Source organism: Agrilus planipennis, unplaced genomic scaffold (genome assembly GCF_000699045.2).
Source record: "Agrilus planipennis isolate EAB-ADULT unplaced genomic scaffold, Apla_2.0 scaffold40, whole genome shotgun sequence".
In the NCBI taxonomy this organism is placed as follows: Eukaryota; Metazoa; Arthropoda; class Insecta; order Coleoptera; family Buprestidae; genus Agrilus; species Agrilus planipennis.
Window position 1 is genome coordinate 177895 of NW_020438938.1, and position 24928 is coordinate 202822.

The 24928-nt window shown below is 32.1% G+C and overlaps 7 protein-coding genes across 8 annotated transcripts in view; 2 read left to right on the forward strand and 5 right to left on the reverse strand.

Annotated features, from left to right (window-relative positions):
- Positions 1–7996, forward strand: part of LOC108742780 (multiple PDZ domain protein) — a 17812-nt gene extending 9816 nt beyond the window's left edge. The window contains exons 10-26 of the mRNA XM_025974435.1: positions 1906–2214; positions 2529–2619; positions 2697–2893; positions 4113–4217; positions 4284–4409; positions 4466–4537; positions 4605–4913; positions 5228–5318; positions 5396–5592; positions 6047–6141; positions 6207–6276; positions 6338–6394; positions 6876–6977; positions 7089–7160; positions 7549–7678; positions 7742–7863; positions 7925–7996. Coding sequence (XP_025830220.1) covers positions 1906–2214; positions 2529–2619; positions 2697–2893; positions 4113–4217; positions 4284–4409; positions 4466–4537; positions 4605–4913; positions 5228–5318; positions 5396–5592; positions 6047–6141; positions 6207–6276; positions 6338–6394; positions 6876–6977; positions 7089–7160; positions 7549–7678; positions 7742–7863; positions 7925–7996 — 2217 coding nt within the window. The remainder of the gene's footprint in view (positions 1–1905; positions 2215–2528; positions 2620–2696; positions 2894–4112; positions 4218–4283; positions 4410–4465; positions 4538–4604; positions 4914–5227; positions 5319–5395; positions 5593–6046; positions 6142–6206; positions 6277–6337; positions 6395–6875; positions 6978–7088; positions 7161–7548; positions 7679–7741; positions 7864–7924) is intronic.
- Positions 1185–3274, forward strand: LOC112904424 (inaD-like protein). The gene is made up of 6 exons (XM_025974432.1): positions 1185–1518; positions 1585–1710; positions 1767–1838; positions 1906–2214; positions 2529–2619; positions 2697–3274. The coding sequence occupies exons 1-6, from the start codon at positions 1456–1458 to the stop codon at positions 2906–2908; spliced, it is 873 nt and encodes a 290-aa protein (XP_025830217.1). The 5' UTR covers positions 1185–1455; the 3' UTR covers positions 2909–3274.
- Positions 7997–9422, reverse strand: LOC112904423 (nucleosomal histone kinase 1-like; the record flags this gene model as incomplete). Its single annotated transcript, XM_025974431.1, has 6 exons — positions 9068–9422; positions 8935–9004; positions 8686–8882; positions 8414–8627; positions 8180–8356; positions 7997–8109 (listed from the first exon to the last, which is right to left on the reverse strand). Coding segments are annotated over exons 1-6 (978 nt in total), but the record flags the coding sequence as incomplete, so codon positions are not given.
- A 582-nt stretch (positions 9423–10004) lies between these two features.
- LOC108742785 (cytochrome c oxidase assembly protein COX16 homolog, mitochondrial) lies at positions 10005–17289 on the reverse strand. Its single transcript, XM_025974433.1, has 2 exons — positions 17138–17289; positions 10005–10332 (listed from the first exon to the last, which is right to left on the reverse strand). The coding sequence occupies exons 1-2, from the start codon at positions 17138–17140 to the stop codon at positions 10033–10035; spliced, it is 303 nt and encodes a 100-aa protein (XP_025830218.1). The 5' UTR covers positions 17141–17289; the 3' UTR covers positions 10005–10032.
- A 97-nt stretch (positions 17290–17386) lies between these two features.
- LOC112904422 (nucleosomal histone kinase 1-like) lies at positions 17387–19321 on the reverse strand. Of its 2 annotated transcripts, none has more exons than XM_025974429.1 (6): positions 18952–19321; positions 18819–18888; positions 18570–18772; positions 18298–18511; positions 18064–18240; positions 17387–17993 (listed from the first exon to the last, which is right to left on the reverse strand). In XM_025974429.1, exons 1-6 carry the CDS (start codon positions 19156–19158, stop codon positions 17542–17544), a joined length of 1323 nt encoding a protein of 440 aa, XP_025830214.1. In that variant the 5' UTR covers positions 19159–19321; the 3' UTR covers positions 17387–17541. The 2 variants fall into 2 exon arrangements, with proteins under 2 accessions (XP_025830214.1, XP_025830215.1); XM_025974430.1 differs by having other exon boundaries at positions 18570–18766; positions 18952–19317.
- A 475-nt stretch (positions 19322–19796) lies between these two features.
- On the reverse strand, positions 19797–21125 carry LOC108740880 (tyrosine-protein kinase Src42A; the record flags this gene model as incomplete). Its single annotated transcript, XM_025974436.1, has 2 exons — positions 19797–20908; positions 20969–21125. Coding segments are annotated over 2 exons (366 nt in total), but the record flags the coding sequence as incomplete, so codon positions are not given.
- Positions 21126–21853: 728 nt separating this feature from the next.
- Positions 21854–24928, reverse strand: part of LOC112904421 — an 8815-nt gene continuing 5740 nt past the window's right edge. The window contains exon 2 of the mRNA XM_025974428.1: positions 21854–22030. Within this exon, the coding sequence (XP_025830213.1) occupies positions 21889–22030 (142 nt within the window). The 3' untranslated portion in view covers positions 21854–21888. The remainder of the gene's footprint in view (positions 22031–24928) is intronic.

Below are 24928 nucleotides of genomic sequence, written 5' to 3' on the forward strand. Positions count from 1 at the left end.
AGGTTTTAAAAAAATATGCCAATTTGGGTAACAAGGTACTTATTGTACAACTGGAACGAACCCAGCAAGGATTAGGAATAAGTCTGGCAGGACATAAAAACAGAAGCTGCATGGCAGTTTTTGTTTGTGGCCTCAATCCAAGCGGCGCAGCTTTTCGTACCGGCGAAATACAAGTCGGTGATGAAATTTTAGAGGTAATATCTAATTAATAACTATTTTAAAAACAATGCCACATCTTCCTCATCATCACAAGGACACACGAATCTTTGCAATCTCATTTGTAATCTAATCTAACTCTACCTATACCCCTTTAACTCCTTCTTCTGCTTCTAATATATCGCTGCTAACTAGCTCAAAAAATTTAATTGACAAAAAAAGGAATAGAATCTTTAACAGTCGATGGTGGTTTATGTAACAGCTACATGTGTACGTACAGTACAGTATTTACATTACCACGCACAATATCAATAACGATAACCATTTCCTTAATTAGGTGTGTATTAAAATTCAAATATACACACATGTGTCGAGGTGCTTAATAAATGGTGTCCCCGACACTGTTAATTTAAAGTACAGTAGTAAAATTTTATCGCTGTCTTAGTAAATACCTAAAAAACATTTTTACACTTTTCAAACAAAAAAAAAAAGATCACTTTCACTACTATTGTTAGAAAAAGCACGCATTTTCTGAACAAAGAACAAAAAGGTTAAAAATAAAATAACTTTTTACGACAGATAAAGGTCTCGATCTCGACAATACTCACTTCGTTCGTGCGGTCGTTTCCTACCGTAATCTTCCGTTAACATTCGGTTACGATAGGGTAGTAAGGGGGTAATTGAAATTTCACTGGGCACTAGGTTCATTGGACTGTAGGATAACGATAGGAAATGATAACATAAATGAAGTGAAAACCCCCTATATACAAAATTCCAAGCCAATGCGTGTAATCTGTTTTCGAAAGTACAGCCAAAGTACCTAACTTTTGTTTATTAGTATTTTTTGAATTCACGCTAAACAAGTGAATACAAGTTTCACTATTTTCGCGGTGTTTCTAAAAATAGAGGAGAAAATAGATGTAAAAACGTTTCGATAAATAGAAACGACCTTCATCAAAAATATTTGATACACACACAAACCCCGATGCAATATAGGTTTAGATTTATTCATGTTATCGTTAAGTGGAAGTTAACGATTTTCGGAATACGAAATTGCATCTACTTAAACTTGATATGACGTCGGACACTTCAAATGATATTTATAAGCGAACGAAACGTATCTAATAATTACATTGCCTTCTGCTGTTAAAGTTTGTCCTTATTAGAAAATGCGTGTGACATAGCGGACTTGATTTTTTTTTAACAAAAATTCGGGATTCAAACTAAAGTAGCTAACGAAAATGACACAACTACCTTCAGGTAGATCTGAATGCCTCCCAAGAATCCGGCAATTCGGTAATGGGCATTTTTATAAAAAATGTGGTACCAAACAGTCCAGCTGGGAGAACAGGTGAATTTAAGGTAACAAAAAAAATAATTGTATTCAACGTAATACCGCGTCAATTACTTTTTGATTTTTTTTTTAAGACTGGCGACAGGATATTAGATGTGAGCGGAATAGACTTGAGAAGAGCCAGTCACGAAAAGGCTATAGAAGCGATAAAAAACGCTCCCAATCCCCTAACATTTGTTCTTCAATCTTTGGTACCTTTGGTACAGATAAAATTAAACAAAAATCTGCTGACAATTATTGTTGTTAACTTTTTTAGAGGGCGAATCGGACCGAAAATACATTCTTAGATAAAAATAACAGTAGTCGTGAAGAACAACACAATCACATAGTAAGTCAATCAAAAAACAAAACCGTAAAAACTAATTTAGGTAAACATAACACATAATTCCTTGCAGGAATCCGAAAAACAAGAAGCGAAGCCTAAGAAGTCGGTAAAATATAAAGATCGAATAAATGAAGAAAAAAACGCGATTAGCCGCGAATCAGTTCGACGAGGAGCAGGTGGGTCATTTAAAAACAGGGTAACAGAATTAAAATCTTCAATGAAGAAAAGAGACCATGAAGAAACGAACAACAATGTCGCAGAAGAAACGTCCGAAGTCGCTACTACAAATACTAATAAACTTGAATCACCTAGCGATAGTGACGATGAAGAAGACGTACGTGAATTAGAAGGTCGTACTGTTAGTGCAAAAGGACAGGAGGTTCGTTATTTTCACATTTACTTTTAAAAAATGAACAATTTAACAAAATAAAGGACTAGATTTTTGTTTTCGGCGAGGCTTCATAAAAATTTGAATTTAATTTCAAAATGAGCAATTTTTCGTAGTAAATATACACGGAGTTCATAATTTATGAATAGAAAAATAATGGTAATAACAGATTAGTGAAAATCATCAAGTTACCATCCTGTTTATAGAATATTTAAAATTTTGGTTTTGGGTAGACAGATAAAGTATCTTAACCGCCCCCTCCCCCCCTTATGACTTACAATTTATATAGTATTTCATTAAAAAAGATCGACAGGGCAAGCGCAGCCAACATAAAAAGGACCAAAGAAGAAATAGCTGCTGATACCGAAGAAGAGGATGACTTTGGATACACAACAAGTAGGTTTATACGTATTTGCTACCCCCTTTATCATCGAGTTACGTTTACGCTAACTAAGCATTTAATTGAATTCCAGAGAAGGTTTTAAAAAAATATGCCAATTTGGGTAACAAGGTACTTATTGTACAACTGGAACGAACCCAGCAAGGATTAGGAATAAGTCTGGCAGGACATAAAAACAGAAGCTGCATGGCAGTTTTTGTTTGTGGCCTCAATCCAAGCGGCGCAGCTTTTCGTACCGGCGAAATACAAGTCGGTGATGAAATTTTAGAGGTAATATCTAATTAATAACTATTTTAAAAACAATGCCACATCTTCCTCATCATCACAAGGACACACGAATCTTTGCAATCTCATTTGTAATCTAATCTAACTCTACCTATACCCCTTTAACTCCTTCTTCTGCTTCTAATATATCGCTGCTAACTAGCTCAAAAAATTTAATTGACAAAAAAAGGAATAGAATCTTTAACAGTCGATGGTGGTTTATGTAACAGCTACATGTGTACGTACAGTACAGTATTTACATTACCACGCACAATATCAATAACGATAACCATTTCCTTAATTAGGTGTGTATTAAAATTCAAATATACACACATGTGTCGAGGTGCTTAATAAATGGTGTCCCCGACACTGTTAATTTAAAGTACAGTAGTAAAATTTTATCGCTGTCTTAGTAAATACCTAAAAAACATTTTTACACTTTTCAAACAAAAAAAAAAAGATCACTTTCACTACTATTGTTAGAAAAAGCACGCATTTTCTGAACAAAGAACAAAAAGGTTAAAAATAAAATAACTTTTTACGACAGATAAAGGTCTCGATCTCGACAATACTCACTTCGTTCGTGCGGTCGTTTCCTACCGTAATCTTCCGTTAACATTCGGTTACGATAGGGTAGTAAGGGGGTAATTGAAATTTCACTGGGCACTAGGTTCATTGGACTGTAGGATAACGATAGGAAATGATAACATAAATGAAGTGAAAACCCCCTATATACAAAATTCCAAGCCAATGCGTGTAATCTGTTTTCGAAAGTACAGCCAAAGTACCTAACTTTTGTTTATTAGTATTTTTTGAATTCACGCTAAACAAGTGAATACAAGTTTCACTATTTTCGCGGTGTTTCTAAAAATAGAGGAGAAAATAGATGTAAAAACGTTTCGATAAATAGAAACGACCTTCATCAAAAATATTTGATACACACACAAACCCCGATGCAATATAGGTTTAGATTTATTCATGTTATCGTTAAGTGGAAGTTAACGATTTTCGGAATACGAAATTGCATCTACTTAAACTTGATATGACGTCGGACACTTCAAATGATATTTATAAGCGAACGAAACGTATCTAATAATTACATTGCCTTCTGCTGTTAAAGTTTGTCCTTATTAGAAAATGCGTGTGACATAGCGGACTTGATTTTTTTTTAACAAAAATTCGGGATTCAAACTAAAGTAGCTAACGAAAATGACACAACTACCTTCAGGTAGATCTGAATGCCTCCCAAGAATCCGGCAATTCGGTAATGGGCATTTTTATAAAAAATGTGGTACCAAACAGTCCAGCTGGGAGAACAGGTGAATTTAAGGTAACAAAAAAAATAATTGTATTCAACGTAATACCGCGTCAATTACTTTTTGATTTTTTTTTTAAGACTGGCGACAGGATATTAGATGTGAGCGGAATAGACTTGAGAAGAGCCAGTCACGAAAAGGCTATAGAAGCGATAAAAAACGCTCCCAATCCCCTAACATTTGTTCTTCAATCTTTGGTACCTTTGGTACAGATAAAATTAAACAAAAATCTGCTGACAATTATTGTTGTTAACTTTTTTAGAGGGCGAATCGGACCGAAAATACATTCTTAGATAAAAATAACAGTAGTCGTGAAGAACAACACAATCACATAGTAAGTCAATCAAAAAACAAAACCGTAAAAACTAATTTAGGTAAACATAACACATAATTCCTTGCAGGAATCCGAAAAACAAGAAGCGAAGCCTAAGAAGTCGGTAAAATATAAAGATCGAATAAATGAAGAAAAAAACGCGATTAGCCGCGAATCAGTTCGACGAGGAGCAGGTGGGTCATTTAAAAACAGGGTAACAGAATTAAAATCTTCAATGAAGAAAAGAGACCATGAAGAAACGAACAACAATGTCGCAGAAGAAACGTCCGAAGTCGCTACTACAAATACTAATAAACTTGAATCACCTAGCGATAGTGACGATGAAGAAGACGTACGTGAATTAGAAGGTCGTACTGTTAGTGCAAAAGGACAGGAGGTTCGTTATTTTCACATTTACTTTTAAAAAATGAACAATTTAACAAAATAAAGGACTAGATTTTTGTTTTCGGCGAGGCTTCATAAAAATTTGAATTTAATTTCAAAATGAGCAATTTTTCGTAGTAAATATACACGGAGTTCATAATTTATGAATAGAAAAATAATGGTAATAACAGATTAGTGAAAATCATCAAGTTACCATCCTGTTTATAGAATATTTAAAATTTTGGTTTTGGGTAGACAGATAAAGTATCTTAACCGCCCCCTCCCCCCCTTATGACTTACAATTTATATAGTATTTCATTAAAAAAGATCGACAGGGCAAGCGCAGCCAACATAAAAAGGACCAAAGAAGAAATAGCTGCTGATACCGAAGAAGAGGATGACTTTGGATACACAACAAGTAGGTTTATACGTATTTGCTACCCCCTTTATCATCGAGTTACGTTTACGCTAACTAAGCATTTAATTGAATTCCAGAGAAGGTTTTAAAAAAATATGCCAATTTGGGTAACAAGGTACTTATTGTACAACTGGAACGAACCCAGCAAGGATTAGGAATAAGTCTGGCAGGACATAAAAACAGAAGCTGCATGGCAGTTTTTGTTTGTGGCCTCAATCCAAGCGGCGCAGCTTTTCGTACCGGCGAAATACAAGTCGGTGATGAAATTTTAGAGGTAATATCTAATTAATAACTATTTTAAAAACAATGCCACATCTTCCTCATCATCACAAGGACACACGAATCTTTGCAATCTCATTTGTAATCTAATCTAACTCTACCTATACCCCTTTAACTCCTTCTTCTGCTTCTAATATATCGCTGCTAACTAGCTCAAAAAATTTAATTGACAAAAAAAGGAATAGAATCTTTAACAGTCGATGGTGGTTTATGTAACAGCTACATGTGTACGTACAGTACAGTATTTACATTACCACGCACAATATCAATAACGATAACCATTTCCTTAATTAGGTGTGTATTAAAATTCAAATATACACACATGTGTCGAGGTGCTTAATAAATGGTGTCCCCGACACTGTTAATTTAAAGTACAGTAGTAAAATTTTATCGCTGTCTTAGTAAATACCTAAAAAACATTTTTACACTATTCGTTTTTTAAATCGTAGGTAAATGGCACAGTGCTTCACGGACGATGCCATCTGAATGCTTCAGCTATAATCAAAGGACTATCAGGACCGGTATTTAAAATATTGGTTCTCAGGTAATTAGGAATTTGAAGGTAAAATTAATTACTGGACTCTTAAACAAACATTTTCACTATTTTAGACGAAAGCAAGCAGTAGAGGATATAGCAGTACGACCAATAACGCAATTTCCCGTCACATTAGAAGATGAAGTAAGTAAAAAAAATGAAGGTAGTAAATGTTTTTTTATAAAGGGAGTTATTTTGGTTTCAGACTCCCGAAGAAAAATATGCTAATTTCCCTAATATTCGGGTCATTAGTATAAAAAAGGTAAGCGTTTTGCGCAAGTAATTAAATATAAATATGCATTATTAATTTTCGATATTTTCCGATTTCTAAAAAAACATTCAAGTTCTGTAATACACCTACTTCTACTAGATTAACTGTACATTTTTCCGCCTGCATGATTTTCCGGCGCCTAAATATTGTAAATTTAAAATTATTTTCATTTATTCTCAACCCGATTAATAGCAATTTTATTGTTACCATACCCAATAGCGTAAGAAAAACATGATGGTGTAAACATCAATAAACAAAGCCAAAACTCTCGAAAATACTTTCAGTTAAACTTTTCAAAAAAGTGGTTATTAGAAATTACAAAGCTGCGACATATTTTTTTTGCTTCCTTTGTTTATTTATAACGCACTAAAAACGCAACTTTTACTGTTTGTGTGTATCAATTTGCACCTACGATTCGTAACAGAAAAAATACACAAAACCAGCACGTGTGTGAATTTTCGCTTTCACGCAGGGCACCCAAAGCTTAGGGATAATGATAATCGAGGGCAAACATTCAGACGTTGGACAAGGAATTTTTATATCCGATATCCAAGAAGGGAGTGCAGCCGAAAAAGTAAGTGCCTTATCCGAAGAATCAAAATTTGATTGCTTCCGACCACGTTCTGTCTTGTCTTTCTTTAATAGTCGTGTTTTCTAACCGTTTTGTTTGTTATTATTTTCGAAGGCTGGACTTGAAATTGGCGAAATGATTCTAGCGGTCAACAAAGATACACTGGTTGGCTCAAATTATAATGCAGTAAGTAATTAGTAGCATTTACCTACATATATTTTAATCATAAAAAAGAACTTTTAACTTCTTTTCCAACTACAGAAACTTTTACGATCAATTTCTCTATAAAAAAGATAGGTACTTTTCCGCGAAAAAACTTTCTGAAAACCAAATGCTTATTTAAAATTAATGTTAGGAAAGCTAATATTAGAGCAAATTAATGGGAGTTATCCTACATCTTTGGCGAAAATAAACGATGCACAAACATGCGTATGAACTCGAAAAACTTTAGGAGACAAAAAGTACGCATTTTTTAAGAGGCAAATAAACGATTACCAGCACAATACACATCACTATTGTCACCCATAAAATCATAACGGGCCTAAACTGAAAAATTAAAAAGTTCCCATTTTAGGCTGCAACTTTATTGAAGCAAACAGAAGGTGTTGTGACTTTGGTTGTGTCCAACCCCAGTAAAAAACAAGAAGACGGTGCTCCAAAAGGAAACGTTGAGGACGCCGCAAAACAGAAACCTGCCGAGCCTGGTAATTTGTGTTTGTACCAAAAAATAAAAACTTATTTTTTTAATTACTGCAAATCGTAAACAGAACCTCCGGCGGACCCCGCAACCTGTCCTGTAAAACCTGGCAAAGAAGTTACTATTGAAATAAATGCCGAAAATAAAGCTCTAGGATTGTCTTTCGTTGGAGGAACTGATACTCAAACTACAGTAAGTTAAAAAAAGTTGATATTTGAAATTATGAAGGAGTGTCAAATGGATTATGTTTTAGAACGCTATCGTGTTGGTGGATGTTTACAAAGGCGGTGCTGCTGCAAAAGATGCAAGACTGCAACCNTTTTAGAGATCCACTTTCAGCTTTAATACCATCAGCTAATATTTTTCTTAAATGTTCATAATCTGGTGTATCACCTACTTCTAGAGAAGTTATATATTTCAATATGTTTGCAACTGTTTCTGAAATTGCACATTATAATGCATAATAAAAAAGAAAGAAAGAAACAAATAAATCAATTGAAATCCTTACTTGGTACTTTTTCATTTTTAAAACATGTCTTCAAAAACTGTTCAATGTCATTCATGTATTGGTTTTTGCTATTTTGAACAGAGGCTGGGTCTAAATTTTCTTCCCATGGTAAACGACATCCTAACCACTGAATTAAATTATATGCTAGAATTTCTAAATCTCCCCTTCTAGTTTGAACTATAAATGATTGTTGATAGATTAATTAATCTAAAAGAGAAGTTTTTATTTTGTCACCTCCTAAATGGGCATCACGACTAGTATATTCAATTGTTCCATTGTGAGCCTTTTTGGGATCTGGTTTCAATAGTGAAGAAAAGTGTGAAGCCAAACCAAAATCAACCAAATAGACTTGTTTAGGGTTTTTGGAATCTTCCCCAAGTAGAATATTAGCCCCTTTTATATCAGCATGTACATAGCCTTTGCTGTGAATATATTCTAAAACATCTAACTGCAAATAGAAATAAAAAACAATACATTAAACATTTTGGATTCTAGTAAACACTTACTATTTGAATGCCTAATTTAAAAACTGTAACTGGAGGGAATTTACGGTTGTTTTCAAGGAACAGCTTCCATATATCACTACCAAACTTTTCCATTACTAAAAATCGGTACTTCTGTTTGTCATGTTGATGTGAGCCTGATGCGATGTACTTGGGCATGCCAAAGTGGTGCATTTTTTTTGACAATCGAAAAGCGTCGACTAAAACTGTGCATTACTTAAAAGAATTTAACTAATGAATATATATATATACCTTCATCTGGCTTTGCATTACGCATATAAAAATGCATTTCTACAAAAAGGGGACCGTTAGCATGAGGTTCCTGAAAAAAATTCAGGTTGTATCACAATAAGTAACAATAGAATTGTTCTTTAGCAAAACATACAATTTTAATAACATAAGGATACTGTTTTGATGGTTTAGAAGATTCCGTATACTCTCTTGCTGAATATATTTCTCCAAAACCACCTTTTCCTATAGACGGTCCTAATATCCACTTTTTTTTGTTAATGTCTTCCAATATCTCGCCTAATGGTAAGGGATCAGGCAACTTATATCCATTTTTTCTAGGTTTTTTCACTAATTTAGCCATTAATAACACTACACTTAAGACAAAAGAAGAACTTAACAATAACAATTACAAAATATTAGTTTGATGGCTTTATAAAACAGTTAGCAGATAACAAGTACAGTATGCAGAATTATATGGTTATGTTCATGTTGTTATGAGTAAAAGTTGGGTTATAAAATTAAAAAAGCCGTTGAAACCATAGATAAGCGGATATTTATACTTATCATAGAATCGAGCTACAAAGCATATATTTTGTAATCATAAGGTTTAATTATTAATTAAATCTAGCTTCCGTTATACATTATTCAATTATTTACACTTTGCCAATAGATGGTGCGCTCGAATTAATTTTTATTGTTTAAAACAAAATTAAAGGAGACATTATTATATTAACTCTATGATTACGTGAAATACTTGAGTTACAGCAAATACCAGTAGATGGCAACATACCAATTTATTAGCCCGCCGAAATTTAAAATATTTACTAGTGGGAAACAAAGCTACTTTTTTCAATATCAACTTAATAACTATTTAACAGTAGTTTGTGCAGGTCGCATTTATATAAATTTGAATAAATCATCAAGTGAGTGAGAATAGTAAGTTTTCTACGATTGTTATTATTATTTATGTCTATGACTCCATAACCAAAATAATATAAAACATAACCCCAAATTTAAATGATAATTAAAGTAGAATCTTAATACCTTTATATTAAACAAAAACTTTAAAAATTTACTATTTACAGGTAAATATAAATATTTACAATTATAACTTTTAAATCAATTTTGAACCGACTCTTCCCACGGTCGCGGTCCCCTCACTTGCTCCCAATTATCGATATCCATATCTTTAATTTTTTCATACTCTGTCTCTAAAGTTACTTCTCCGGGTTTCTTCATGTCTACCCCTAACTTTTTAAGCTCGCCTGTATCAATAGGTTTCACTTTTGCATAATCGTACTTAATTTGAGTAAATTCTTTCAGGCCAAAGGAACCACCAATAATGGCTATTAAAAAAGGAACTCCATACTTCATAAATTTACTTTTTGAAACTTTCAGTACCTTATTTACCAACTGGACCATTATTCCCTAATATATTTTAAAATAAACAATTACTNACGTTCCTTGCAGCCAAGTCTCTGTGTATATAATTCTGTGATTCCAAATAGGCCATTCCGGCAGCTATTTGAGCTGCCATGTCGACTAGCTGTGGTAATTTCAGTATTTTTCCTTTCCCTTGTAAAAATTCCAACAGAGATCCGTTCTTCATCAATTCAGTTATGATATAAATGGGTTCTTCCATGGTACACACGGCATATAATTGAATTAAATTGGTGTGTCTAAGTTTTTTCATTATTTGGGCTTCAGCTAAGAAGTCTTTGGGGTCCATTGTGCCTGGCTTCAACGTTTTTATGGCTACGGGGGTCGTATTGTTCCACATTCCTTCCCAGACTTCCCCAAACTGCCCGTGTCCCAATTTCCGCACAAATTTCAAAGAGGATCTGTCTATCTCCCATTGGTCTCTTGTGCGATGTGATAATCCTTCAGGCTGTGGCTTTTCCGCCTATTAAACACAAGTAATTTATTATTGATTATCATTAAATAAATTTATTCACCTGAAAATGTAGTAGAAGATGCCACCACAGAAATTAACAATATAAAATTTTAACACACCTTGGCCCTTTTTTTCTTACGAAGGCATACAGTATATATTGTAGAAAAATCCTTTTAATTTACTACAACTTCCTCATAGTCGGTTATTTGAAAACAATATTAAAAACACATTAATGGAAAATTTGGTGTTTTTGATATGTTCTAATTTAAGGCAATTATCATGTTCATTTAAATATTAAACCTGATGAGGTTCCTGAAAAAAATTCAGGTTGTATCACAATAAGTAACAATAGAATTGTTCTTTAGCAAAACATACAATTTTAATAACATAAGGATACTGTTTTGATGGTTTAGAAGATTCCGTATACTCTCTTGCTGAATATATTTCTCCAAAACCACCTTTTCCTATAGACGGTCCTAATATCCACTTTTTTTTGTTAATGTCTTCCAATATCTCGCCTAATGGTAAGGGATCAGGCAACTTATATCCATTTTTTCTAGGTTTTTTCACTAATTTAGCCATTAATAACACTACACTTAAGACAAAAGAAGAACTTAACAATAACAATTACAAAATATTAGTTTGATGGCTTTATAAAACAGTTAGCAGATAACAAGTACAGTATGCAGAATTATATGGTTATGTTCATGTTGTTATGAGTAAAAGTTGGGTTATAAAATTAAAAAAGCCGTTGAAACCATAGATAAGCGGATATTTATACTTATCATAGAATCGAGCTACAAAGCATATATTTTGGAATCATAAGGTTTAATTATTAATTAAATCTAGCTTCCGTTATACATTATTCAATTATTTACACTTTGCCAATAGATGGTGCGCTCGAATTAATTTTTATTGTTTAAAACAAAATTAAAGGAGACATTATTATATTAACTCTATGATTACGTGAAATACTTGAGTTACAGCAAATACCAGTAGATGGCAACATACCAATTTATTAGCCCGCCGAAATTTAAAATATTTACTAGTGGGAAACAAAGCTACTTTTTTCAATATCAACTTAATAACTATTTAACAGTAGTTTGTGCAGGTCGCATTTATATAAATTTGAATAAATCATCAAGTGAGTGAGAACCGTCTAGTGAGGTATCGGAAGTTTCTAGTAAAACTACTAATAATTAAGGATTTAAGATAAAACGTTAAAGTTTAACTATACTTTTAATTAAATTAAAACTACTTTACATTTTATGTATCGTATTTTGTATATGATACGGATAAAAAATAGGTGTATCGTTTGTGCATTGCAACAAGGATAAAATTGTTATTGAATAATATAATATTCAAGTACGGTACTTTAAAAGGACAAAAGAAGCGCTATCCGAGCCCATCCGTACAAAGATGAAAAAACGCCCTTCAAAGGCCATAAGACTTTTAAATTTAATATAACGGACACGTAGGAGGATTATTAAACTGTTAAAACTTAACAATCTTAAAAAATTAATGATTATACGTCGTCGCCGTTAAACTACTACTGTTAATGTTGTAGTTTTTTCTTTTCTCCTCCTTTCTTCGTAGCAAACAGGTACAAAATCTTATACAAGAAGAATTGAGCTGTAGAGTACCTTTTAAATTATACTACAACATAAGAAAAATAATTATAAAGTAATAAATGCTGTTGTATGTATGTACTTATGGCATTCCAAGAAGGAATTGTAAAAATAAAAAAAGGAAAGGAAGAAGATATTAATTACTAAATTTTGACCTTAATTTAAAGATATACGAGAACAACCACCTCCCCTTCTAATGGTAGTGCAAGTCGATCGTGTTGCGCAGCCAATCAGCAGGGGGGTGGGCACGACCTCAGTAACCTGACGCTTCTTTATATTCCGATCCTTCCAAAGTGAAAAAGTCTTCAAGTTTCCATTGCAACGTTTCGAACGTGGGTCTCTTCATTGGATCGCGGTGCCAGCACTCGAGCATTATGTCGTAAAGAGTTGTGGGACAATTGGGGGGACAGGGCATACGATAACCGTGCTCCACTTGATGGAGGACTTCGGCATTCGTCATGCCTGAAAAATTAACATTAATTTGAAATTGATCAAGAAAACAAATCAAATTTATTTAATTACCAGGATAGGGAATCCTCCCATATGTAACAAGTTCTGTTAGTAAGATTCCGAAAGACCATACATCAGACTTTATAGAAAATTTACTATAATTGGCAGCTTCTGGAGCGGTCCATTTTATGGGAAATCTAGCACCCACCCTTGCTTCATACTCGTCCTCCTACATAAATGAATAATTGTAAATAAAAGTGTCAGAATCTTGAAGGTGAAAACCTCAAAATTGTGAAAGAATCTAAATATTCAGAATTTATATTTTCAAAGCACATAAAGGCCAGAAAGCAGTTTAATGAAGGGATGATGAGAAGAGCTAGTACAGATAGGAGGAATATGTATTAGGTACGGGAAATGGTAGATTGCTAAGGATTTGTTTAATAGAAAAAATAATAATCTTAATGATGAGATAGAAAGCAGGTCTAACTAGAATATAAGGCCCACAATAAGTGTGTAAAGCAAAGTAAAAAAATAAAAATAAAAATAGGCAGTACGTATAACAGAGTGAGAAATTAAAGTTTTGGTTTTGGCTTTCTTTTAAGATGTTTTATACAAAGATAAATTTAATTTAAAAAGAGCAATTTCAGAAAATGCCTATTAAAAAATTCCAAGGTATGCTCACTTTAATAAGACGAGCAAGACCAAAGTCTGCAATCTTCACTATATTAGAATCGGCCACAAGAACGTTCCTTGCAGCCAAGTCTCTGTGTATATAATTCTGTGATTCCAAATAGGCCATTCCGGCAGCTATTTGAGCTGCCATGTCGACTAGCTGTGGTAATTTCAGTATTTTTCCTTTCCCTTGTAAAAATTCCAACAGAGATCCGTTCTTCATCAATTCAGTTATGATATAAATGGGTTCTTCCATGGTACACACGGCATATAATTGAATTAAATTGGTGTGTCTAAGTTTTTTCATTATTTGGGCTTCAGCTAAGAAGTCTTTGGGGTCCATTGTGCCTGGCTTCAACGTTTTTATGGCTACGGGGGTCGTATTGTTCCACATTCCTTCCCAGACTTCCCCAAACTGCCCGTGTCCCAATTTCCGCACAAATTTCAAAGAGGATCTGTCTATCTCCCATTGGTCTCTTGTGCGATGTGATAATCCTTCAGGCTGTGGCTTTTCCGCCTATTAAACACAAGTAATTTATTATTGATTATCATTAAATAAATTTATTCACCTGAAAATGTAGTAGAAGATGCCACCACAGAAATTAACAATATAAAATTTTAACACACCTTGGCCCTTTTTTTCTTACGAAGGCATACAGTATATCTTTTTTTCCAACTACAGAAACTTTTACGATCAATTTCTCTATAAAAAAGATAGGTACTTTTCCGCGAAAAAACTTTCTGAAAACCAAATGCTTATTTAAAATTAATGTTAGGAAAGCTAATATTAGAGCAAATTAATGGGAGTTATCCTACATCTTTGGCGAAAATAAACGATGCACAAACATGCGTATGAACTCGAAAAACTTTAGGAGACAAAAAGTACGCATTTTTTAAGAGGCAAATAAACGATTACCAGCACAATACACATCACTATTGTCACCCATAAAATCATAACGGGCCTAAACTGAAAAATTAAAAAGTTCCCATTTTAGGCTGCAACTTTATTGAAGCAAACAGAAGGTGTTGTGACTTTGGTTGTGTCCAACCCCAGTAAAAAACAAGAAGACGGTGCTCCAAAAGGAAACGTTGAGGACGCCGCAAAACAGAAACCTGCCGAGCCTGGTAATTTGTGTTTGTACCAAAAAATAAAAACTTATTTTTTTAATTACTGCAAATCGTAAACAGAACCTCCGGCGGACCCCGCAACCTGTCCTGTAAAACCTGGCAAAGAAGTTACTATTGAAATAAATGCCGAAAATAAAGCTCTAGGATTGTCTTTCGTTGGAGGAACTGATACTCAAACTACAGTAAGTTAAAAAAAGTTGATATTTGAAATTATGAAGGAGTGTCAAATGGATTATGTTTTAGAACGCTATCGTGTTGGTGGATGTTTACAAAGGCGGTGCTGCTGCAAAAGATGCAAGACTGCAACCTGGGGATCAAATTATAGACGTAAATGGATCATCGTTAAAAGATGTCACACATACCGGTGCATCTCAAATTCTTCGACAAATTTTACCCAAAGTAAGTTTTATTATTTTTATGGACTGCAAATTTTTACGTTTTTCTTGAAACAATTTTTAACGATTTAGATCAAACTTATCGTCTATCGGCCAGAAACCGTGGAGTATACAACGGTGGATGTGGAGTTAGCGAAAAAGCCAGGGAAAGGTTTGGGACTGAGTGTTACTGCTAGGGAAGCCGCCAAAGGTGTTTACATTACCGAAATTGTAAGTTAAATTGTACAGACAGGGAGATAGATACTCAAAACAAACATTTTCTTCCTTAATTTCCCACGTAGTTATGTGGAGGTTTGGCTGATACAGATGGAAAGATAGCGAAAGGGGATTTAATCGTATCAATGAACGATCACAATTTAGAAAATGCAAGTGCAGAGGAAGCTGGAGCAATTTTGAAGGGGGGACTGGGGAAAACTGTCCTTAAATTACATCGGTACAAGTCAAAAGCATGCTAGTAGTTCCTGTTAGCATTTCATGTTTACTTTTTATAAAATGCAACTTAGTCTTTCGTCGATCTAGAGAGTAATGTACCTAAACGTACTTAACGTAAAATTATTTTCACTATTTCGTCTAATTCTAAGTTCTGACAACACTAATCTTATAGTCATCAGCCTTATGAATACTATTACATAGATAATAATAATTAATTAGGAAATGATAAGAATTACGATTTTGGTAACTTGAATGTGATCAATTACTAGACAACAAAAACAAAATAGAAAAAAATACGATCTAATTAGATTATGCTTTCATATAGGTAAATAGTAAAAAACAAAAACAATTGAAAATGGGAACAGTAAGACAGAACAAAGAGCAATTTGTATAACATATTAAAATATTTATATAAATCTATTTTGGTTTTCCTGTTTTTCATTTTTGTTAAACTGTTACCTTATGCAAAAAATTAATTTTCGATTAATATGTTAAATATTGTTATTTTTGTCGCCCATATTGTTTTCGCTGTACGAAGTATTATGTACTATAATTTAAATTATACCTATTTATGTATTTGGAAATACAACTATTAATTAATTTTCAAACTTATCCTTATAACGCAAGTATCCTTTTATAATTAATTACTTCCTTATAAATACAATCAGCCTCCCTTACCGGCATTAGTAACACGAGTAGTTAATTATGAACAATAATAGGTTAAAATAATATAAAATCACACGAGGGAGTTCAAACAAATAATTGTTAAAAACTCACCATTAATTATCAGCAGACCATTTACGGATATGGGTAACAACATTTTGTAACTATATTATAAGTACCAGTTTACAATCACAAATCACATCATTACATGAAACAATTCACAAAAACATTTAATGTAACAAAACATCCTACACCACCGACGTACTTCTCCGAAATAATTCGCAATAAACAACAGTATTTAAAAAACAAAATGGTCGTCTCGAGAGACATCTGTAATGATAATTTGGTAACCTTCTATTGGTAAAAGACATACCGCGACACCTAGTCAACTCTATGAATAATTCCAATTTTAATTTGGTACTTCACAAGACATGTTGCGCCACCTACAATAACTATGAAAAAGTTCGGAAATTATTGTAGTAAGTTTTCTACGATTGTTATTATTATTTATGTCTATGACTCCATAACCAAAATAATATAAAACATAACCCCAAATTTAAATGATAATTAAAGTAGAATCTTAATACCTTTATATTAAACAAAAACTTTAAAAATTTACTATTTACAGGTAAATATAAATATTTACAATTATAACTTTTAAATCAATTTTGAACCGACTCTTCCCACGGTCGCGGTCCCCTCACTTGCTCCCAATTATCGATATCCATATCTTTAATTTTTTCATACTCTGTCTCTAAAGTTACTTCTCCGGGTTTCTTCATGTCTACCCCTAACTTTTTAAGCTCGCCTGTATCAATAGGTTTCACTTTTGCATAATCGTACTTAATTTGAGTAAATTCTTTCAGGCCAAAGGAACCACCAATAATGGCTATTAAAAAAGGAACTCCATACTTCATAAATTTACTTTTTGAAACTTTCAGTACCTTATTTACCAACTGGACCATTATTCCCTAATATATTTTAAAATAAACAATTACTTAACTCATTAATTGTACTTTTCTAGGTTATAATCATAGATAATACCGTTATAGATATTTATAATAGCACTCGGCCTTTAAAGTTCTTATGCTCATTTAATCGCTTTAAAAGTTTTTAATAAATAAAAATGGATTATTTACTGCAAATACTGCAAAGGAAATCAAATTTTAGCTTATATATTTATACAATTTATTATTTACGGAAATAAAGTAACAGTACATATTAATTCTAACTTGATTTTAATTAATATTTGCAAAATACTGAAAAAACCATTAATAAGGAATAATATTCGTCAATAGTAAAGATTCAGCCTTCCATGAATATTTTAAGTTTTTAAAATAGTGATAAGTTTTAAATAAAGAATAGTTTAATTATCTTCATGACCATTACTGCTACGTAAATTCCTACCATGATTTACTTTAGTTACCTTTGTTTTTTTATTTGCCTTTTTCATTTCAATTTTTTCTTTCAGTCTTTTCATTTCTTGGGTTAATATTTGGCTCCCATTGAGATCTTCCGTTGCCGATTTCTCTTCCTTGGGCTTTGCAGATCTTACTTTTTTTGTGTTTTTTCTAACCAGTTTAGATACTACTTTATCATTTCCTTTTTTTTCTCCTACATTGCTGCTGTTAGAGCCAGAAATTCTTGCAGCTTTCCTTTTAACTGGAGTCTTTTTACTTAAGTTAAATTCTAGAGGATCTTTTAGAGATCCACTTTCAGCTTTAATACCATCAGCTAATATTTTTCTTAAATGTTCATAATCTGGTGTATCACCTACTTCTAGAGAAGTTATATATTTCAATATGTTTGCAACTGTTTCTGAAATTGCACATTATAATGCATAATAAAAAAGAAAGAAAGAAACAAATAAATCAATTGAAATCCTTACTTGGTACTTTTTCATTTTTAAAACATGTCTTCAAAAACTGTTCAATGTCATTCATGTATTGGTTTTTGCTATTTTGAACAGAGGCTGGGTCTAAATTTTCTTCCCATGGTAAACGACATCCTAACCACTGAATTAAATTATATGCTAGAATTTCTAAATCTCCCCTTCTAGTTTGAACTATAAATGATTGTTGATAGATTAATTAATCTAAAAGAGAAGTTTTTATTTTGTCACCTCCTAAATGGGCATCACGACTAGTATATTCAATTGTTCCATTGTGAGCCTTTTTGGGATCTGGTTTCAATAGTGAAGAAAAGTGTGAAGCCAAACCAAAATCAACCAAATAGACTTGTTTAGGGTTTTTGGAATCTTCCCCAAGTAGAATATTAGCCCCTTTTATATCAGCATGTACATAGCCTTTGCTGTGAATATATTCTAAAACATCTAACTGCAAATAGAAATAAAAAACAATACATTAAACATTTTGGATTCTAGTAAACACTTACTATTTGAATGCCTAATTTAAAAACTGTAACTGGAGGGAATTTACGGTTGTTTTCAAGGAACAGCTTCCATATATCACTACCAAACTTTTCCATTACTAAAAATCGGTACTTCTGTTTGTCATGTTGATGTGAGCCTGATGCGATGTACTTGGGCATGCCAAAGTGGTGCATTTTTTTTGACAATCGAAAAGCGTCGACTAAAACTGTGCATTACTTAAAAGAATTTAACTAATGAATATATATATATACCTTCATCTGGCTTTGCATTACGCATATAAAAATGCATTTCTACAAAAAGGGGACCGTTAGCATGAGGTTCCTGAAAAAAATTCAGGTTGTATCACAATAAGTAACAATAGAATTGTTCTTTAGCAAAACATACAATTTTAATAACATAAGGATACTGTTTTGATGGTTTAGAAGATTCCGTATACTCTCTTGCTGAATATATTTCTCCAAAACCACCTTTTCCTATAGACGGTCCTAATATCCACTTTTTTTTGTTAATGTCTTCCAATATCTCGCCTAATGGTAAGGGATCAGGCAACTTATATCCATTTTTTCTAGGTTTTTTCACTAATTTAGCCATTAATAACACTACACTTAAGACAAAAGAAGAACTTAACAATAACAATTACAAAATATTAGTTTGATGGCTTTATAAAACAGTTAGCAGATAACAAGTACAGTATGCAGAATTATATGGTTATGTTCATGTTGTTATGAGTAAAAGTTGGGTTATAAAATTAAAAAAGCCGTTGAAACCATAGATAAGCGGATATTTATACTTATCATAGAATCGAGCTACAAAGCATATATTTTGGAATCATAAGGTTTAATTATTAATTAAATCTAGCTTCCGTTATACATTATTCAATTATTTACACTTTGCCAATAGATGGTGCGCTCGAATTAATTTTTATTGTTTAAAACAAAATTAAAGGAGACATTATTATATTAACTCTATGATTACGTGAAATACTTGAGTTACAGCAAATACCAGTAGATGGCAACATACCAATTTATTAGCCCGCCGAAATTTAAAATATTTACTAGTGGGAAACAAAGCTACTTTTTTCAATATCAACTTAATAACTATTTAACAGTAGTTTGTGCAGGTCGCATTTATATAAATTTGAATAAATCATCAAGTGAGTGAGAACCGTCTAGTGAGGTATCGGAAGTTTCTAGTAAAACTACTAATAATTAAGGATTTAAGATAAAACGTTAAAGTTTAACTATACTTTTAATTAAATTAAAACTACTTTACAAAAAATATTAAAAATTGTGCCTATTACAGTATATAAACAGTATTTTAGTACAATAATGTACAATCTAGCCTTAGCAATAGCATTTTTGCGTTATTTCGACACTTGTATTTATTATTTAAAAGAGCACAATACGTTTTCCATTGGTTAATTAGGAATGTTACGCTTACTAGTATCATTTCTTTTTTTTTTCTATAGAAATATACGTGAAGCATGAAATTAATTAAAAATTTTATACATATATATTTTATGTATCGTATTTTGTATATGATACGGATAAAAAATAGGTGTATCGTTTGTGCATTGCAACAAGGATAAAATTGTTATTGAATAATATAATATTCAAGTACGGTACTTTAAAAGGACAAAAGAAGCGCTATCCGAGCCCATCCGTACAAAGATGAAAAAACGCCCTTCAAAGGCCATAAGACTTTTAAATTTAATATAACGGACACGTAGGAGGATTATTAAACTGTTAAAACTTAACAATCTTAAAAAATTAATGATTATACGTCGTCGCCGTTAAACTACTACTGTTAATGTTGTAGTTTTTTCTTTTCTCCTCCTTTCTTCGTAGCAAACAGGTACAAAATCTTATACAAGAAGAATTGAGCTGTAGAGTACCTTTTAAATTATACTACAACATAAGAAAAATAATTATAAAGTAATAAATGCTGTTGTATGTATGTACTTATGGCATTCCAAGAAGGAATTGTAAAAATAAAAAAAGGAAAGGAAGAAGATATTAATTACTAAATTTTGACCTTAATTTAAAGATATACGAGAACAACCACCTCCCCTTCTAATGGTAGTGCAAGTCGATCGTGTTGCGCAGCCAATCAGCAGGGGGGTGGGCACGACCTCAGTAACCTGACGCTTCTTTATATTCCGATCCTTCCAAAGTGAAAAAGTCTTCAAGTTTCCATTGCAACGTTTCGAACGTGGGTCTCTTCATTGGATCGCGGTGCCAGCACTCGAGCATTATGTCGTAAAGAGTTGTGGGACAATTGGGGGGACAGGGCATACGATAACCGTGCTCCACTTGATGGAGGACTTCGGCATTCGTCATGCCTGAAAAATTAACATTAATTTGAAATTGATCAAGAAAACAAATCAAATTTATTTAATTACCAGGATAGGGAATCCTCCCATATGTAACAAGTTCTGTTAGTAAGATTCCGAAAGACCATACATCAGACTTTATAGAAAATTTACTATAATTGGCAGCTTCTGGAGCGGTCCATTTTATGGGAAATCTAGCACCCACCCTTGCTTCATACTCGTCCTCCTACATAAATGAATAATTGTAAATAAAAGTGTCAGAATCTTGAAGGTGAAAACCTCAAAATTGTGAAAGAATCTAAATATTCAGAATTTATATTTTCAAAGCACATAAAGGCCAGAAAGCAGTTTAATGAAGGGATGATGAGAAGAGCTAGTACAGATAGGAGGAATATGTATTAGGTACGGGAAATGGTAGATTGCTAAGGATTTGTTTAATAGAAAAAATAATAATCTTAATGATGAGATAGAAAGCAGGTCTAACTAGAATATAAGGCCCACAATAAGTGTGTAAAGCAAAGTAAAAAAATAAAAATAAAAATAGGCAGTACGTATAACAGAGTGAGAAATTAAAGTTTTGGTTTTGGCTTTCTTTTAAGATGTTTTATACAAAGATAAATTTAATTTAAAAAGAGCAATTTCAGAAAATGCCTATTAAAAAATTCCAAGGTATGCTCACTTTANCGAATAAAATCAGAAGGGTTTTTAACTTCTGGTTCAATAAATTTTGCGGCAATTAATTTAAGAAGGTCAAATAAAAGGAAAAACCAAAAGATAAAAAACAATTTTGTTACTTTTTTACGGTGTAACGGTATTTCTTTTTAATGCTTTGGTTAATTAAAAGCACATTAAACTAGAATATTGCATACAAAATAAAAAACAATGTCTAAGTAAGTATAATAGTAATATATAATATGAATAAATAAAATTGGGACTTTTTTAACTGAACGTTTCGTATTTAGAAAATATTAAAAATAAAAAACACCCACTTAGTGATGTACATACATACCTGATAAAGAATAATCATTATGTCTACTTTCAGAATCTCTTATTAAGAAAGCACCATGGTCGTTTTCCGGTAGAAGCAATTTTTTTTCCGCTTCCATACGCTTTATCTTTCGGAAATACCATCTGCAACAATTGTATCGGTTGAATATAAACAATTTTTTATAAAACCAACGATAAGTGAAAACGAAAAAGAAAAACAAAATTTACACACTATGTAGAACATTATAAAAAATGTTTTACGTGGAATGATTTTTTTTTACTTTTCGTAGAATATTACATATATGCATTCAGTTACTCGAAAAAGTTATTAATAAAACCAGCTTTTCTTACTCATATAAAGCTATAAAAGATTTGTAAGAACTTACTGACGCAGGTTCGTTTATTGCAAAATCAATAACTTTTTTAACATTTTTATGCAACCTATTTTAATATTTGAGTACCGCATTTGTTGTATTTTCAAATATGTAAGAGTCATTAATTAAGTTTATAAAGAGTCGATTCGATGACTATGGTGGTCCAAGATTAATTATCAGCTTAAGTGACTGTCATTGTCTGACGGAACTACAAAAATGGTACGACATCCTTAATCTACCAAACAATACGTAACTCTGCTGTTGTAAAGTCAAACATACACATAATACATTAAATTATTTATAAACCGTAATAAGGTGTTATAAAAATAAAAAATAATTTTTTTTTATCTATAAAATCACTATACATCAGTTGTAGTACCTAATCGAGAAAACAGCAATTGTTCACATCAACAAATACTGTTCATTTGTAGTGTATTTTTAAAATTGGGCACTTTTTTTCATTCTATAACGTAAAAGCCTTCCTAACTTTTTTTTTTAATTCTATCGTAAATAATTAATTGATACCCAGTTAATTATAAATTTAAATAATAACGAAGTATAATTCAAGGTGTACCGAATGGCTGCTAATTATTATTGAAAACGGCATTTTTTTTTTAAATATTGTAAATGGAACGCCAGCCAACAACAGACCTGCTATACAGTTACCTTATCACTTATTAGTACCGATATTCTTTTTTATAGCTGATGCATGACCCATTTTTACCAAAGTCAATGTTCACAATGCAATTGTTATTACGAATAAAACAAAATAAGCAAGGTTACCAAAGTTTACGGTCTTCCCATGGTCACACTGAGTTTGTCGATAGCATACATTATAATAAAAAAATCCTCAATATAACTCATATTGCAGTAACTACTACATTGTTAAACGAGGTTATAGTTATGGAGAAACTATTGGAGAGTTTTGTTAGTTAGTTAGTAGCTCAAATTCTTACAAATATGACGAGACCGTCTGCAAGTGTTTGCATATTTTTACACATGTAGGCGTACCTTGTCGCTCAAGTCATTTGTAGAAATTCAAATTTAAATGTAACCCAAACATTTACTAAAAAAAAAAGTAAAAACCCGAATACCCGCTGTAGCTATATCTTCNTATGGTAAAAAATAAATAAATATTATATTTAGCATATTTATTTTTTGCGAAGTGCTAAATTGTATTGTGTGTTGCCTGATATACTATCCGCTTTGAAAATAGTATTTCAGTGTTAATGTTAAAAATATGATTGAATATTTTAGTATCTACTTTACTAAATAACTTTTTTGAGAGATAAGTGTACAAATTTCATTGTTTAAAACCCTGAAGCACAAAGGCAAGAAATGCTGTTTTCATAACGAGTATCACTGTAGACAACACACAATACATATTTGCGTTCTGTAGGCGTGATAATATGCATCATACATACCATAACATAATAAATAACGAATCATTTTTTTATAAACAGAAAACTCTGAAAACGTCGAATATCCAGTGTAATAAACTCTAAATTAAGTATAGTATTATAGTAAACACGAAAAAAAAAGCTTCTAATACATTCAAACTTGAAAGAAAAACATACCTCCATTGCAGGATTCTTCAATCAGCAAAGAAAGAAGAATTTAAAATTAATCAAAATCTTCCGCACATTATCAGTTAATAAATACAACAACCAGTTGCACAGAAGCTGACAAAAAAAAACAACAATATATATATCTTTCCTTCAAATAACTACTTTACTATTATAAAATAAAATGAATAGAAACCTACCTGAACACACGGCTTGCATAGGTTTACACAAAGGCCATCAGCGTCCTTACTGTAATGTTCAACAAGCTCTTGTAAAGTTCGAAACGTTGTTCGTCTGGCTATAAAGAATCCACCCTCGTCCAATTGTCTAATTCGGTAGTGCTTCACCGTGTCACCGTCTCTAACTATTTGTTGACAAAGAAAAAAAAAAACAAAATTAATAAAAATAAATTTAAAAAACTTTTGAGTGTTTCACCCCCTCCCCTAGCTACTAATGCTGGATATTTCTCAACGCACCTGTGTGGTATTACTTTCCTATATATATGTAAGTAATTCTAGGTATATTTTTATGATTAAGGCATTCCATTGCTTTCATAATTCCTGCATTAGTTAATATTTATTCTTTGAATATTTTGTTCAATGGAAAATACAATGTTTCTTAATGAAAAACATGTCAGATAAATAACGAACTAAATACGTATGTATGTAACGGTAAAACCAATTTTGATGATCTAATAAAGTGCTATATTAAGTATACAAAATTATAGTTATTATTGATAAATAAGACAAGCAATTTTGGGGTGAAGGTTTTTGGGGAATAATTAATAACCATAAATATTATTATTAATTAGTTATATGCTACAAAAGATTCAATTGACCAGGTCGAAAGTGTAAGTCTTCTTGCTTTTTTTTTTTAGTTTGCATTAAACTGCAAGAACAGACAGTTTCAATAACTCCTAATATTTTCGTTTTTGTTGTTAGATATCGTACCTACATGACCTTGTGTCATAAAAATGTAGTTACTTAATAAAAAGGGAACGAATTGACCTCGTTGTTGAGTAACTTTGGCCTGCATACAAAAATATATTGGAGCATTTTTTTTTTATTCAGTTAATAAAGTAAAATAATTATTTATTATTATAT